The 16043-nt window shown below is 42.4% G+C and overlaps 1 protein-coding gene across 3 annotated transcripts in view; it reads left to right on the top strand.

Annotated features, from left to right (window-relative positions):
- The window catches only part of CDRT1 (CMT1A duplicated region transcript 1), a 40579-nt gene extending 26225 nt beyond the window's left edge, over positions 1–14354 (top strand). For all 3 annotated transcript variants that reach the window (XM_034989645.1, XM_034989643.1, XM_034989644.1), the window contains 4 exons: positions 5883–6041; positions 7672–7940; positions 8851–9006; positions 12730–14354. In XM_034989645.1, the coding sequence (XP_034845536.1) occupies positions 5883–6041; positions 7672–7940; positions 8851–9006; positions 12730–13529 (1384 nt within the window). In that variant the 3' untranslated portion in view covers positions 13530–14354. The remainder of the gene's footprint in view (positions 1–5882; positions 6042–7671; positions 7941–8850; positions 9007–12729) is intronic.
- Positions 14355–16043: the final 1689 nt, after the last annotated feature.

The raw sequence follows: 16043 nt of genomic DNA, 5'->3' as shown, positions 1-16043 counted from the left end.
AAATAAATAAATAAATAAATAAATAAATAAATAAATAAATAAATAAATAACATCTTTAAAAAAGAAATAAAATGAGTCCCTTATAGACAGCATAAAGTTAGATTATGTTGTTTCTATCCTTTCTTCCAATTTATACCTTTTAATTGATGATTTTAATCCATTTATATTTAAGGTAAAAAGGACTTACTTTACCATTTTTCTATTTTCTATAGTCTTAGGTAATTTTTTTGTTCCTCAGTTCTTCTATTATGGCCTTCTTTTGTGTTTAATGGATATTTTCTGGTGTGCCATTTTAATTCCCTTGTCATTTTTTTTACTATATTTTTGAGTTATTTTCTTAATGCTTGCCTTGGGGATTACTGTTAACATCTTAATTTATAGTTCATATTAATATCAATTTAATTTCAATAGTATAAAAAAATTGGCTCTTATAGAGTTCCTTCTCCCTCCTTTATACCCTGTTGTCACAAACCAAATCTTTATATCCTGTGTATACATCATCATACATATAATTATTGGCTTATGTAGTTGCCTTTTAAACGAGATAGAAAAAAAGACCTATAAACAAAAATCACATTTATACTGTCTTTTATATTTATCTAGGTAGTTACCTCTATTGATGCTCTTTATTTCTTCATGTGGATTTCGGTTACCACTAGTGTCCTTTCATTCCAACCTGAAGGAGCCTGTATAGCATTTCTTGCTAGTGTGAACTCTCATTTTTTTGTTTATTTGGGAATATCTTAATTTCTCCATTTTTGAGGATAGTTTTGATGGATATAGAATTCTTGGTTTACAGTTATTTTTTCCTTTCAGCACTTTGAATATGTCATTTCATTGCCTTTGGCCTCCATAGTTTCTGATGGTTTCCAATGAGAAATCAGTTGTTGATATTATTGAGGATCCTTTTTATGTGATGAGCTGATTCTCTCTTGATGCTTTCTTTTTTTTTTTTTAAAGATTTTATTTATTTATTTGAGAGAGAGAGAATGAGAGACAGAGAGCACGAGAGGGAAGAGGGTCAGAGGGAGAAGCAGACCCCCCACTGAGCAGGGAGCCCGATGCGGGACTCGATCCCGGGACTCCAGGATCACGACCTGAGCCGAAGGCAGTCGCTTAACCAACTGAGCCACCCAGGCGCCCTCTCTTGATGCTTTCAATACTGTCTTGACCTTTGGCCTTTTACAGTTTGATTACGAAATGTCTAGGTGTGGATCTCTTCAGTTTACCACAGTGAGTTTGTTGAGCTTCTTGGATGTGTAGATTAATGATTTTCATCATATTTGGAAAGCTTTCGGCGATTATTTCTTCAAATATTTCTGCCTCTTTCCCTCCTTTCTTTCTGGGACTCCTATTAGGCATGTGTTGAGGTTTAATGATGTCACACAGGCTTCCGAGGTTCTGTTCATTTGTCTTCATTCTTTTTTCTTTCTGTTCTTAGACTGGAAAATCTAAATTGACCTCTCTTTAAGTCTTTTGCTTCTTTTGCCTATATGAATGTGCTGTTGAGCCCCTCTAGTGAGTTTTCATCTCAGTTCCTGTAGTTTTCAACTCCAGAATTTCTATTTGAACTTTTTATTTTTTAATAATTTCTAACTCTTTATTGGTAATCTCTATTTGGTGAGACACTGTTCTTATGCTTTCTTTTTGCTTTGTAGACATGGTTTGTATTTGCTATTTGAACATGTTTAGAACAGATTTAAAGTCTTTGTCTAGAAAGTCCAACCATTGAGTTTCCTGGCAGACAGTTGCTTTTTTCCCTGTATATATACTCTTTAGTATCTTTTTATGTTTTATATATCTATTTGAAAACTGGGCATTTTGGATATTTTAATATGACATCTCTGGAAATCAAATTCTTCCCCATTCCCAGGGTTTGTTTTCATTGTTGCTTGTTGTGGTTTTTATTGTGTGTTTGTTTAGTGAGTCTGTATAGTTGTCTTGTTTGGCTGCTGAAGTCTCTGTTCTTCTACCTTGGTGGTGCACTGACTGGAATAAGGTTTGAACACCTGGAAGTAAAATATCTCCCATTCTTTGCCAAGGGGCTCTGTGTGCCTATTGAAGGAAACTTTCAACACTCAGCTAGACAGTTTACAACTCTGCCTTAGCTCTCACTTTTGTTTGTGGAGAACATCAAGGTCAGCTAAGAGTGAGAGTTTAGGGCTTTTTCAGGTCCTTCACCAGTGTGTGCATAACCCTGTATATGGCCACATAGAGTCCCAGGAATACATCTGAGCTTTTCAAAGTCCTTATGGACATTTTATTCCCAGCTTTAACTTTAAAGCTTTTTGGTTAGTGTATTGTTTGCTCCAACTGATATCTATTGCCTCAGGCAGCAGTGACTACAAGATTTGCCTATGAAGGTGTTCTACGAATACCCCCCAGGTAGCCGCTTTAGCATTGGGTGAGTTCCTACTAAAGCAAAATAAAGACAAGTTTTTGAGCCAGTTTTCCAGGAAGCCATGAGAGAGGTCAAATAATTCATTGTGAAAGAGGTTTGTTCTGTTTCCTCCAGTACCAGGAATGTGGGCTGTTATTTTCATGGTTACCAATGAGCTGGGGAGTTGGGAATGGGACTCAGGTAAGTTGATATGTCATTAAGTTCATTCTTCTTATTGAGACAAAGCCATTCTTTTTTGTCTGAGTGCTCCTTGGGTTCCTGCAAGCCTTTGGTTGTTTTCCAGAGTTCTGAAAAAATTGCAACGGTTTTTGTCAGTTTTTTCATTGCTTTTATGGAAGGGTGGGATTTTGGAGTTCCTTCTTCCACCATTCTCCCTGATAACACTCTCTGCAGTGTCTTTTGATAAAGAAGGAACAAAGAAGGAGACGTAAGAAAGAAATGACTTTTGGGGCGCCTGGGTGGCTCAGTTGGTTAAGCGACTGCCTTCAGCTCAGGTCATGATCCTGGAGTCCCAGGATCGAGTCCCACATCGGGCTCCCTGCTCGGCGGGGAGTCTGCTTCTCCCTCTGACCCTCCCCCCTCTCATGCTCTCTCCCTCTCATTCTCTCTCTCAAATAAATAAATAAAATCTTTAAAAAAAAAAAAGAAATCTTAAAAAAAAAAAAAAGAAAGAAATGACTTTTTTTTTAGGGCAGAGATAAAACCTGAATGCAGACCGCATTATGACAGGATCATAATAACCATTATTGTATTAGGTACTGGGCTGTTTGAAAAGTACCTCCATTAATTTAATCTCTGAGGCAGAAATCACTATCCCCTTTTCATAGAAGAGAAAACTAAAGACTGAGAGTTCATGTTACTTTCTCAAGGTTACACAGTCAGTAAGTGGTAGAACCAAGTTTGGATCCCAGGTTTTCTGATCCTAAAGCCTGAGCTTTCTTTTTTTTTTTTTTTTTTTTAAAGATTTTATTTCTTTATTTGAGAGAGAGACACAGTGAGAGAGGGAACACAAGCAAGGGGAGTGGGAGAGGGAGAAGCAGGCTTCCTGGGGAGCAGGGAGCCCGATGCGGGGCTCGATCCCAGGACTCTGGGACCATGACCTGAGCCGAAGGCAGACGCTTAACCGACTGAGCCACCCAGGTGCCCCAAGCCTGTGCTTTCAATCACTAGCCTGTAATGGTGTAGGCTGAACTATCAAATGCCACAGGAACCTATGAGAAGTGCAGGTCCAGCTCTGTAAGATCAAAAGAGGTACAGAAAGACGCAAACCCTTCTTTTTTTTTTATGTATATATATATATTTTAATTTTTTTATTCTTATGTTAATCCCCATACATCATTAGTTTTAGATGTAGTGTTCCATGATCATTGTTTGTGCATAACACCCAGTGCTCCATGCAGAATGTGCCCTCCTCAATATCCACCACCAGGCTAACCCATCCTCCCACCCCCCTCCCCTCTAGAACCCTCAGTTTGTTTTTCAGAGTCCACAGTCTCTCATGGTTCGTCTACCCTCCGATTTCCCCCCCTTCATTTTTCCCCTCCTGCTACCTTCTTCTTCTTCTTCTTCTTTTTTTCTTGACATATATTGCATTATTTGTTTCAGAGGTACAGATCTGAGATTCAACAGTCTTGCACAATTCACAGCGCTTACCAGAGCACATACCCTCCCCAGTGTCTATCACCCAGTCACCCCCCCCCTCCCCCCCCACCCCCCACTCCAGCAACCCTCAGTTTGTTTCCTGAGATTAAGAATTCCTCATATCAGTGAGGTCATATGATACATGTCTTTCTCTGTTTGACTTATTTTGCTCAGCATAATACCCTCCAGTTCCATCCACGTCATTGCAAATGGCAAGATCTCATTCCTTTTGATGGCTGCATAATATTCCATTGTATATATATACCACATCTTCTTTATCCATTCATCTGTCGATGGACATCTTGGCTCTTTCCACAGTTTGGCTATTGTGGACATTGCTGCTATAAACATTGGGGTGCACGTACCCTTTCGGATCCCTACTTTTGTATCTTTGGGGTAAATACCCAGTAGAGACGCAAACCCTTCTATCACAGGGCATCTCTCCTAGCTCTGGATTCCCCTACAGGTAGACTAAGATGCACTTAAGGCAGCAATAAATGTATTATATTTCCATCTTTGAAATAAAACTAGAACTTTGTTGGACTTTCTTATATTTATTTTACACTTCAGAATGAGTGATCAGTTGATTGATTGATTTATCCATCACATGAGCCACATTGGCCTTTTTGTTGTCCTTTGAACATGCTAAGTATGTTCCTGCCTTTCAAAGTCTTTGTTGTTTCTATTTTGCTAGTGGTTGGGGCTTTGAAACATCTTAATCTGGTTCTTGGATCTGATCAGGGCTAAGGCCACATGTTATGGGGTGGATGTCATTCTTTTAACCCACTGTATCAGTGATCATGTTCTGAAACTTGAGCTGACACTCGCCATTTCAACAGATATTTATTGAGGACCTTCTATGGGCTAGGCCTGTGTTAGGTGCTGGGCATGCAAAGATGAGTAAGACGTGTGTTCTGCCCAAGAGAATCTCACAGTGTACCTGAAGTTTGTGTATATGTGCGTGGGAAAGGGGAGATGGAGATAAAAGGTGGTTTTATAGAGAAGGTAGCATATGAACGAGGCCATGAATGGACTTGGATAGGTACAGATGGCAGGGATCGAAGGACTTGCTTTGCACATATGATCTAACTAATTGGTGGCACCAGATTCAACTTTTTAGTATCATTAATAGGAATGGGGGAATTACATTTTGTAGAATTGAATACTCCACACACCTGGAGTCCCACTTGGCCACAGCCATTGCAGGAAGGTTTTGTTGGAGGCATCTAAGTCTCCTGGTCCTCTCTCTGTTTCTGCTGGTCACCACAAAAGGGAAGTCCTACATCCCATCCCTGGGTACAATTTTCCTTCAGAAAGTTTCACTGAAAGAATGAAAGCCACTAGTTTAAGACCCAGAAGAAACTGCTGAAATGTCAGGTTCTTGCTTCATATAAAGATGATCATTTTCCCATCTGTTCTGTTCTTTCTTTATCTAATAATGCTATTTGAAAAGGAATCACAACATTAAGTACTTCTCTGCATGGCTTTTGTAGAAGTCCGTAGGTAGGAGCCAAATTGTAAGAGAAAAGCACAATCGTCTATGTATCAGACCAAAGCAAAACAAAACAAAAAGCCACAACGGAAGCCTTTGCCTGTTGCCATCATGTGGCACTGTGACCAGTTTGCAGGAAACATAACAGCAGAATGGGAGGAGAGGGCGCAACCATGTCTTGAGGGTTAATGGCTTCTGTCCAGAATTATGAAATGATGGCAAACATCTCAGGAAGGGCAGTCATGACCAATGCCTCCCAAGCACGCACCCCTAATCCCCCCGAGCTACAAACAAATCCAAGCAGCTTCCCAGAAGACATGTCCTGCCTCTTGCTCTGTTCCCTTCCAGGGAGGTGCTCCATGTGGCTCTTGTCTTCCTCCGGGTCATCAGTGCCTGTGCAGATGGCAAGATCCGCATTTACAATTTCCTCAATGGGAACTGTCTGAAGGTGATGAAAGCCAACGGCAGAGGTGATCCTGTGCTGTCCTTCTTTACTCAGGGCAACAGGTGGGTGGTAGGTGTGGAGGTCAGGGCCGTGGGCTCTTCGGTTTGGCTGGTTTTCTTCTCCTCTGGGATACCAGCCCTGCATTTGCTGGCAGCAGGAGAGAGGGGGCAGTGGTCCCCTCCAATTTTGGCTGTAGAAGCGTCAATAATCATATGGCGGGGGGGGGGGGGGGCGGATCGGACTTTGCACAAAACTTAGCAAGCAGGGCTCACGTCACTCTGAATTTGTTCTGGATGTCTGGGCAAATCAGGCAGAGAGTACAGTATGGCTCTGCTCTAAATGTGCAGCCCCTGTTTGCTCCCTGATGCTCACTTCTGACACAAGGAGACTTACAGGAGGGGAGTGGGATGGTAGTAGCCGGGGGTCCAGGGTCTGGTGGGGCAGAGCTGAGCCAGGTGAGTTTACAGAAACCAGAACCGAGACCATTTGTATGTAGTATTGTATTTGTCATAGGCTAGGTTCAGGGCGTTATGATGTGAAAATACCCAAAGAGAATTAACGTTTGCACAGGCTCACTTGAGATATCAGTGAATCTTCCCCAACCATATTGCCTTCCTTTTAATGGAACTATACTAGGGCTATTTCCCATCTTAAAGGGGCAGGACTGGTTAAGAAGTCTCAACAAAGGGACGCCTTTTCACTTTCAAAGTACTAATGCCATTAAAAAAAAAAATCACCTCTGACCTTTTCTTTTTTATGACATCCAAAGAGAGACAGTTTCCTTTGGGCCTGAGTAAAAATGAGTCTGAAAGGGATTCCTGATTGGAATGATCCCCCAATTCCATTCTAGCATTTCTAACCAAAACCAGTCACTCTTACGAGGATTTACACTAACAGTTAAGGCCTTAAAATTCAGCCTTTTGGAGCAGAAAGGAACCTTCACATGGTATTTCCATGGCTCGTTTATGGTTCTGGGAGATCTAGGCACAGATTAGGGTGGATAACGTGCTCTGTGGACGTTGTGAATGACAGAAACCAGTGAGTGGTTGGGGTTCCCTGTTGGGGGGCCCAGGTTTGGAACTCTTTCTACCAAGGCCTAAAGTGTGGGTTAGGAAGGATGGAAATCATCCCGCTTTATAAAGTACAGCTGTTTTGTTTAAATGCAGAGCATGCACAGAGATCCTGGAAGGATAGAGGGATGGAGGGTGGGCTGGAGAGTCAGTGAGGGAGCAGAGTCCTCCCCATTACAGAGTTCTCCTTATCCCCAGGACAGCAATAAAACATGGCATTTGGATACCGTGCTTTGAAAAAAAAAAAAAAAAAAGTGAATTTCAAGACATCAGTGTGCAGAGTACCTAACCTTTCTGCTTTGGGCACCCTAGGGACGTGACACTCAACTCTATGAACAGAAATTCATTTAAAAATATTTTACCTTGAAAGGTGAGGGAATCAGAATGTACGTGCCCTGCTTACAGTTAATTTTCAAGAGAACCCCTCCCTGTTGCCTGCCTGTGACCATTCAGCGCTCCAGACCCTCCAACAACCTCCAACACCCTCTTTGTACAGTCGTGTCCCGGGCACTGTTCCCTCAGGCTTATGGTTGGATGGGACAGTATTTGACATGCATATTTGGAGGCCGGGCCGCAGTGGCCTTCTTGCCTTTTGTGGGCCATCTTGTTGTTTTGGTTCCAGGATGGTGATCAACACGGAGAGCAATATTCTCATGTTCCAGTTTGAGAATATAAAGTGGCAGTACTCCCTGGACCAGGCCAAACAAAAGAAGAAGGATAAAGAGGAGGACAGGGAAGAAAATGGCCTCACCGAAATCCCCTCCAGGTCTAGCATTCAGGCTTTCAGCCTGAGGGACTCGATGTCCAGTAAACAAACTGTGGCCCAGGAGTCCCTGTTGAGTAAACCATACAGGTCCCGAGTTTTCCTGAGGGCTGCCAGGGTACCTACAGGTAAGAGAGCTGAATCCCAGGCCACCTCGGTGGTTCCTGATGGAGCAGGAATGGGTGCAGGTGGTGGTGGTGGTGGCAGGACTACTTTCTTTGTAGGATATTTTAGCCAATGATTTCTTGATGATGTAAATCCTAACCATTAAGGAAGGTGGGATACCATTCTCCAGCTCAAGAGAATCTCCTGATTTTCAAGGCCTGCGTTTACCGAACATACTAGAATCTTTGTACAGTAGATAACACTGGCCTTTACCACTTGCCATTCAAACCAAAACCCACCAACACTCTCCATCCCCATCCAAACATATAGTACATAATTATTTCCTTAGAACAGAGACAGGATATTACTATTCCACAGAAAAATGTTCTAGGCAGAAGGTATTATCTCTAAGTGCTGATTGATAACATGCATACCCAGAAAATATTAGTATGAAGCAGAAATGTGGGTGTGGGTGTGTGGCATATGGAATGCCATTTTAAGACACACAAAGAATAAGTTAGGCGTGGGCTGGAGTAGCCAGACTCCTTCCTTTCGCTTCTCCCATGTTTGGCATGTGAAACTGGATCCACAGGTCTATGGAGAACATCAAGAGGTCACATCCAGGTATGTTACATGGACAAATGATCAGAGAGACCAACAGGTGTAGATAAATGATCAGTTCTCTCTGGAGGAGAGAGACCAACGGGTGTGGATAATGCCTAAAGCTTGACAGTCAGTTGAAAAAGTGGGTGAGAGGAAAGGCAGGAGGTGGTGTAGACCTTAGGCTCCAGATCGCTTACCTGGTGTCATACGACAACAAACAGAAAGGTGATAGTTTGGGTGCAAATAAGCCAGATTCCCAGCTATGCCCCCATTATTTAGACCTTGTTGAATTATGTCATTACTAAGATTTCCTTCTCAATCTTCATTTAGAAGTGTTATTCGAGGGACCTCCAAGTCAAGGAAAGTCAAAAGCACCCCGAAGAGATGGCAAGAAGAGAGCAAGTCCTGTTTTTAAGGAAGCAAGCAGCATAGATGGTGGGCAACAGAGTTTGGAAGCAAAATCCCTCGCAGGAGATACAACAAACGGTGATATTTTATTCCAGATCAGGGGCAAGATCCTCTCTCTCTCTTCTCCCCCCTCTCTCTGTTGCTCGCTCACTGTGTTCCATCTAGTTTTTCAGCAAGTCAATGACTGCTCATCTTTGAGAATTCAGAAAGGATAACATGTCTGACTTTTCTTAAGGGTGATTGGTTTTCCTTAATTGTCCCCTTACTAACTTGAGGCCACAGCACGAACAACCTTTGTAAGAGCTGTGTTTCCAGTTTTGGGCTCACAGCCTGCCTCCCATGTCTGCCACTCAGACTTCTCACTTCTTGGACTGGTGTGTCATCATGAAGAGGATGTCCCGTTGTTGTTTTTGAGGGAGATTTTGGTAAAGATTTAAAATGCCTTTCAAATATTTTTGGCTAATATAATAGTGGTTCTTTGAATCAAACTCCCTGTAGAGACCAGCTTCAAGGTGAGGGTAAAACAGTTAAGTTTCAGGAGGGCTATACTAACAATGAGCATCCTTGAATATGCCTATGATTAGGTACCTTTATAAGTATACCTTAGGGTAAAGTCTTAGGAGTGGCATTGCTGAGCCAAAGGATAACTGCCTTTAAAAATTGGAAGGATATTGGGGAGCCTGGATGGCTCAGCTGGTTAAGTGTCTGACTCTTGATTTCAGCTCAGGTCATGATCTCAGGGTCATGAGATCAAGCCCCACATCAGGCTCTGCACTCAGCGGGCAATCCACTTCTCTCTCTTCCTCCCTCTCCCCCTGCTCATGCTCTCTCTCTGAAATAAATAAATAGATCTTTAAGAAAATCAGAAAGATATTGCACCCCTGTTTATTGCAGCATTATTTACAATAGCCAAACTATGGAAGGAGCCCAAGTGTCCATCAATAGATGAACGGATAAATAAGAGGTGGTATAGGGGCACTTGGGTGACTCAGTTGGTTAAGTGACTGACTTTTGGTTTTGGCTCAGGTCTCGATCTCAGGGTCGCGAGATCTAGCCCTGCATTGGGCTCCATGCTTAGCACAGAGTCTGCCTCAGATTCTCTCTCCCTCTCCCTCTGCCCTTCCCGCTCACGCTCTCTCTCGAATAAATAAATTTTTTTTTTAAATTGGAAAAAAAAGAGAAGAGTTTGTGCATGCACACACATGCACACACACACTGGAATACTACTCAGCCATAAAAAGGAATGAAATCTTTCCATGTGCAACAATATGGATGGATCTAGAGAATATAATCCTAAGTGAAGTAAGTCAGAGAAAGGCAAATGCCATATGATTTCACTCCTATGTGGAATTTAAGAAACAAAGCAAATGAACAAAGAAAAAAAGACCAAAAACAGATCCGTAACTATAGAGAACAAACTGATGGTCACCAGAGGGGAGGTGGGGGATGGGCGAAACAGGTGAAGGGGATGAAGAGTATACTTGTCATGATGAGCACTGGGTAACGTATAGAACGGTTGAATTGCTATATTGTACACCTGAAGCTAATATAGTACTGTATTTTCAGTATACTGGAATTAGAATTTTTTTAAATAATAAAAAAAGAGGAGGACACTAGCATAACTGATAAATTTTCTTTGGATTAAAAAAAAAATTAGAGGGACACCTGGGTGGCTCAGTTGGTTAAGCATCTGACTCTTGATCTCAGCTCAGATCTTGATCTCAGGGTCATGAGTTCAAGCCCTGCCTTGAGGGGGTTTACTTAAAAAATGAACAAATAAAAATAAAGAAAAATTTAGAAAGATATTACCATAGTCACCCTTAAAAAATGATATATCAATTTACAGTCCCACCAACAATGCATGAGAGCTCCCACTATACCCATGCCCAAATGGGTGTTATCCATCATTTTGAACTTGCTTATATGATAAATAAAAATGGTATTTACATTTTTTTAAAGCTGGTCACTAACAAACAAAATGTCCACCAGTGGGCAATGACTAAGTAGATAAGGAAAAAATCATACTATGGAATATTATTATCTTATAGCTAAAAATTGTATCATGAGGACAGACCCACATATAGTGATTTGGAAAGAGATTCAAAATATATTATTCTACAAAAAAAAGACACCTTAATGCAAAATGAGTCATCACAATTCCTTTTTAAAAAAATTTGAGTATAGTTGACACACAATGTTACGTTAGTTTCAGATGTACAACATAATGATTTGACAAGTTTATACATTATGCTGTGTTCACAAGTGTAGTTAACCATCTGTCCCGATATACATCCCTATTATAATATCATTGACTGTATTCCTTATTCTGTGCCTTTTACTCCCATGATTTATTCATTTCATTGCCAGAAGCCTGTATCTCCCACTCCCCTTCACCCATTTGACTCACCCCCCCCACCTCCTCCCCTCTGGCAGCCATCAGTTTGTGCTCTGTATTTATAGGTCTGATTCTATTTTTTGTTTATTCATTTTTTTTTTTTTTTTTTTTTAAGATTCCACTTATGAGTGAAATCACGTATTTGTCTTTCTTGGTCTGACTTATTGCACTTAGCATAATACCCTCCAGGTCTACCTATGTTGTCTCAAATGGCACGATTTCGTCCTTTTTATGGCCACATAATATTCCTGTGTGTGTGTGTGTGTGTGACCATTGAGTATGATGTTAGCTGTGGGTTTTTCATATATGGCCTTTATTATGTTGAGGTATGTTCTCTCTAACCCACTTTCTTGACACAATTCCTTTTTTTAAAAAAATTATTTATTTATTTTAGAGACAGAGAGCATGAGTGGGGGGGGATGGGGTAGGGAGGGGCAGAGGAAGGAGAGAATCTCAAGCTGACTCTGCACTGAGCTCAGAGCTGACGTGGGGCTCGATCTCATGAACTGAGCTGAAATCAAGAGTTGGATGCTTAACTGAATCAGCCACCCAGGCGCCCTGACACAATTCTTTTTTTTCAAAGGAAGAAAACTGTGCGTGTTTTTTAATACACAGGCAGAGTGGTTTATTCTGGGATTAGAAGGACAGTGGGGAAGATTTTGACATCTTAATTTAGTTTTGTATGCTTTAGTAAAAATAATATCTTACTATTTAATTGCAATGTAATAATATGTAATGTAATCATTAATATTATAGCTATTAAATAATATTTAATTTAATGATTTAACAACAGTTCATAATTTAATAATTTAATGAAATATTATTTATTTAACAAAGTAAACGGAGATATCTGAAACTTCATTCCATCTTAATGCCCATACACAAACATCTTGGGATAAAACCCATTTTGTCAAGGAAAATTATATGCTTAGCGCACTTTTGCATTTTTTTTTTTAAAGATTTTATTTATTTATTTGACAGAGAGACACACAGTGAGAGAGGGAACACCAGCAGGGGGAGTGGGAGGGGGAGAAGCAGGCCTCCCACCAAGCAGGGAGCCCAATACGGGGCTCGATCCCAGGACCCCGGGATCATGACCTGAGCCGAAGACAGACGCCTAACGACTGAGCCACCCAGGTGCCCCTTTAATACACACTTTAATACACACTTGTTTAATACACACACACAATACTCGAGTACCTATATATTTATTCAAAACTTGTGTTGAATATGTCATAATTTCTAGTGTCATAGAGGATTTTTTTGCACATCTTGGCATGCCTGTTGGACCACAAAGACCTCAGTTTGCATCGCCGTTAGAATGGGTTTAAGTTTCATGCATAACTACTTACCAGTTTTCATGGAACACTCTGACCTGCTTTTGTTTTCTTTTTTTGAAAAATCAGAGGACGAGGAGAAAGTACCACCTGGAGACTTGATCAAGCGCTCAAAGAAAAAGCGTTGGCAAATCCCTATGTCGGCCGACCAGTTCCTTCTGACGGTTAATGCCCTGCAGCAAGCCCATAATTCAGGGGAGTTTGCCTATCCCCGGAGGCCCCAAACCCAAGTCACTGATGCCTGGGGACCTTCAATTTCACACCCAAGGAAGGTCCTGAGTTTCAAAGGAAAATCAATCCAACAGGCAGTTGATAGGTTGAGGTGGAGTAACCCTCCCATTGATGTGAAGCAAACCAGTATTCCCTTGGAGATCCAGAAACTGCAGCCCAACCTGAAGAACTCTTTGCACAGTCCCCGAGTCCAGTCCACCATACCCCAGCCTGCGATTATCCGCCCCAGATTCGCAGGCGCCCTCAAGGATGAAGGCCAAGCGACCGGCTCCATCGACGGGACAGTGCGCTCCTGCAGCCCGTTAACCAGCCTGCAGGTAATTAAACCGAACCGCATGCTGGCTCCACCCGTGGACAGGAGAACCAAGTCTGTCAAGAAAGAACGACCTTGCTCCTACACAACCCTTGATCCCTTTAGAATGAACACCAAGTTCATGTTGTTGACCGTAAAGGAGGAGAAGGAGTATGCGGAAGCCAAGATGAAGGAGTTTCAGGCCAGGAAGCCCAGTGAAGTGGTCAATCCAGAAAAAGCCAGCAGAGCTGCCTGGATCAGGAAGATCAAAGGCCTGCCTATAGATCATTTCATGAAGCAAGGAAAAACAGCAGCCCCGGAACTTGGGCAAAACGTGTTTATCTGAACCAGCCTTGGGAAATGAACGTCTTACAATAAACAGAGAACCCAAGTGGATGTTGGTGTTTGGCCTTTTGTTTTGCGTGTTTGTTTGTTTGTTTTGAGCTGTCCCTTGGCCATGTGGGGAGTCTTACTGATCTTCCTATAAGCCAAAGAATTGATATGATCGAATCAAGAAAACAGAGGTGGGGGTGGGGGGGGTGTTGCTGGGAGAGATTGGCATTTGTATTCCCACCGAAAACCATTTAATGAAACATGAAAGCCCAGCTTCACTGGTGGGTGATGGGAAAGTGATCTTTGGAAATTAAATACCACCCATCACCACCAATTTAGTGCTATCATTCTGGTAGCAAATGAACTGATGGGATTGTATCAGAAGAATGCATTGGAATTCCCTGGTATTTTTGCACCAAAGCCTGATGAAGTTCAATGACTTCAGTTAAGAATCTAAAAGGAGAAGCCCTCAATGGGGTTGACCTATTGGATTTGAGAACATTATGTGTTCTTTTCCTTCTCAGGGCTAACTCCTATGGAACAGAATTAAGCATATTCATCTTTTCTTCAAGGAGGAACACTAATATCAAGTGTGTTGATGTTTCCACCTAGACCTCCCAAGGATGGTGTCAGGGACCAGGCAGGTAATTGAAAAGAGTGCAGCACAACATGGGAGCTATGGCCCATTGGAGAACTCAAGCCCTATCCAAACGGGTAGCTTCTCCTCAGTGGTTCAGCATGACCACAGGATGGTGTGGGATAATAGAAAATATATAATGGTCTCTGCCCCCAGTTCCTGGCACAGAGCTTCTGAAACTCTTATAAATTTCTAGCTGATATGACCACTATGATTATCTTTTGTTTTATGTATTTATTTATTTTTAAAGATTTTATTTATTTGTTAGAGAGAGAGCGTGGGCAAGAGAGAGTGAACGAGAGTACAAGCAGGGGGGGCTGCAGGCAGAGGGAGAAGCAGGCTCCCTGCTGAGCAAGGAGCCAGATGTGGGACTCCATCCCAGGGCATTGGGATCATGACCTGAGCTGAAGGCAGCCGCTTAACCGACTGAGCCACCCAGGCATCCCATCTTTTGTTTTAATAGGGGACTCAGAGTGGGCTTCTGGATGGCTCCTGCCTGGGGCCTGGTCACCAGAAGGACCAAGGTAGGATTAGAAGCTTGGGAATTTAACCCCACCCCCCATCCTCCAGATGGAGTTAATGGGAGTTAATGGAAGTGGAGTTAATGATCCATCGTGCCTACGGTGATGAAACCTCCATAAAAATCTCAATAGCATGGGGTTCAGAGAGCTTCCAGGTTGGTGAACACATCCATGTACTGGGTGACGCACCCCAACTCCATGAAGCCTCCCAGACCTGGCCCTGTGTGTTTATCTGGTTGTTCATCTCTATCTTTTAATAAACTGGTACATGTAAGTAAGTGTTTCCCTGAGTTCTGTGAGCCCCTCTGGCAAATTAATTAAATCCTAGAAGGGGGTCATTGGAACCTTCAATCTATAGCCTGGTCACTGGATGGAGCCCAAGTAGGCTCTGTGCTCAGTGTGGGGTCAGCTTCAAATTCTCTCTCCCTCTTCCTCCTGCTCACTCTCTCTCTCTCAAATAAATAAATAAAATCTTAAAAAAAAATTAATGCAGCACTAGTAAATAGCCATGTAAAAATTGTAATTTCTATGGAAAGGATCCCCTCAATGAAGGAACTGTGCTAACACATTATTCCATGAGTCTCCCAACAGCCCTTTGATGTAGGCCAGTTTGACGTAGGCCAGGCAGATAGGACATCGTTACAGTCACATTGTTATAATCACAGTTTCAAAGATAATGTAAAGTCCCTGAATTTCAGGTCCTTCATGGAGCAACACGACATCTCCAGCGATTAAACTTGAAACAGTAGTAAGAATTACATTTACTATTTACTAAGTACATTTAACCCTGTTTGGATACCATTATCATCCCCTCTTTACAACTGAGGAAAGACGTACATAGAGATTACCGGGATAACTAGTACCTGGAGAAGCGGGGACTCAAACCCATGTTCCCAACCTCTATCCCTTACTGTCTCCTGGCCTCTGTTATCCTCCCACGATAAAAGTCCCCATTGTTTAGAGTCCTCCGCCTTGTTTCTTCTTAATGCCTTTCCACCTCTTAGCAAGAGCACGTTTATCTTTTTCAGTTGCTTCTACGATTAAGGTACACATATAATAATACATGAACACATATTGTAAAACATTCAAACAAAATGCAACTGTGTTAAAATAAGGCCCGTCCCCCACGCCCCTTACTCTCAGGACACCCATGCGGGCAACAACATCCCTACGTGGCAAACCACGAAGCTTTCACCCTGAAGTCGACCGAGCCTCGGGGATGTTGTAAGCAGCGAGCGAGTATTTCGTTCCAGCTCGGACCAGCCCCAACCCCCGCACAGTCCGCGCTTCCCCGCCCCCTAAGGGGAACCCAGTCCAGGCACCCGCTCGCCCCGCCCCCGCTCGCCCCGCCCCCGCTCGCCCCGCCCCC

Source organism: Mirounga leonina, unplaced genomic scaffold (genome assembly GCF_011800145.1).
Source record: "Mirounga leonina isolate KUSES-001 unplaced genomic scaffold, KU_Mleo_1.0 Mir_488, whole genome shotgun sequence".
Classification (NCBI taxonomy): domain Eukaryota; kingdom Metazoa; phylum Chordata; class Mammalia; order Carnivora; family Phocidae; genus Mirounga; species Mirounga leonina.
Note: the sequence above shows the minus strand (reverse complement) of the source record. Positions and strands in the feature narration are given on the sequence as shown.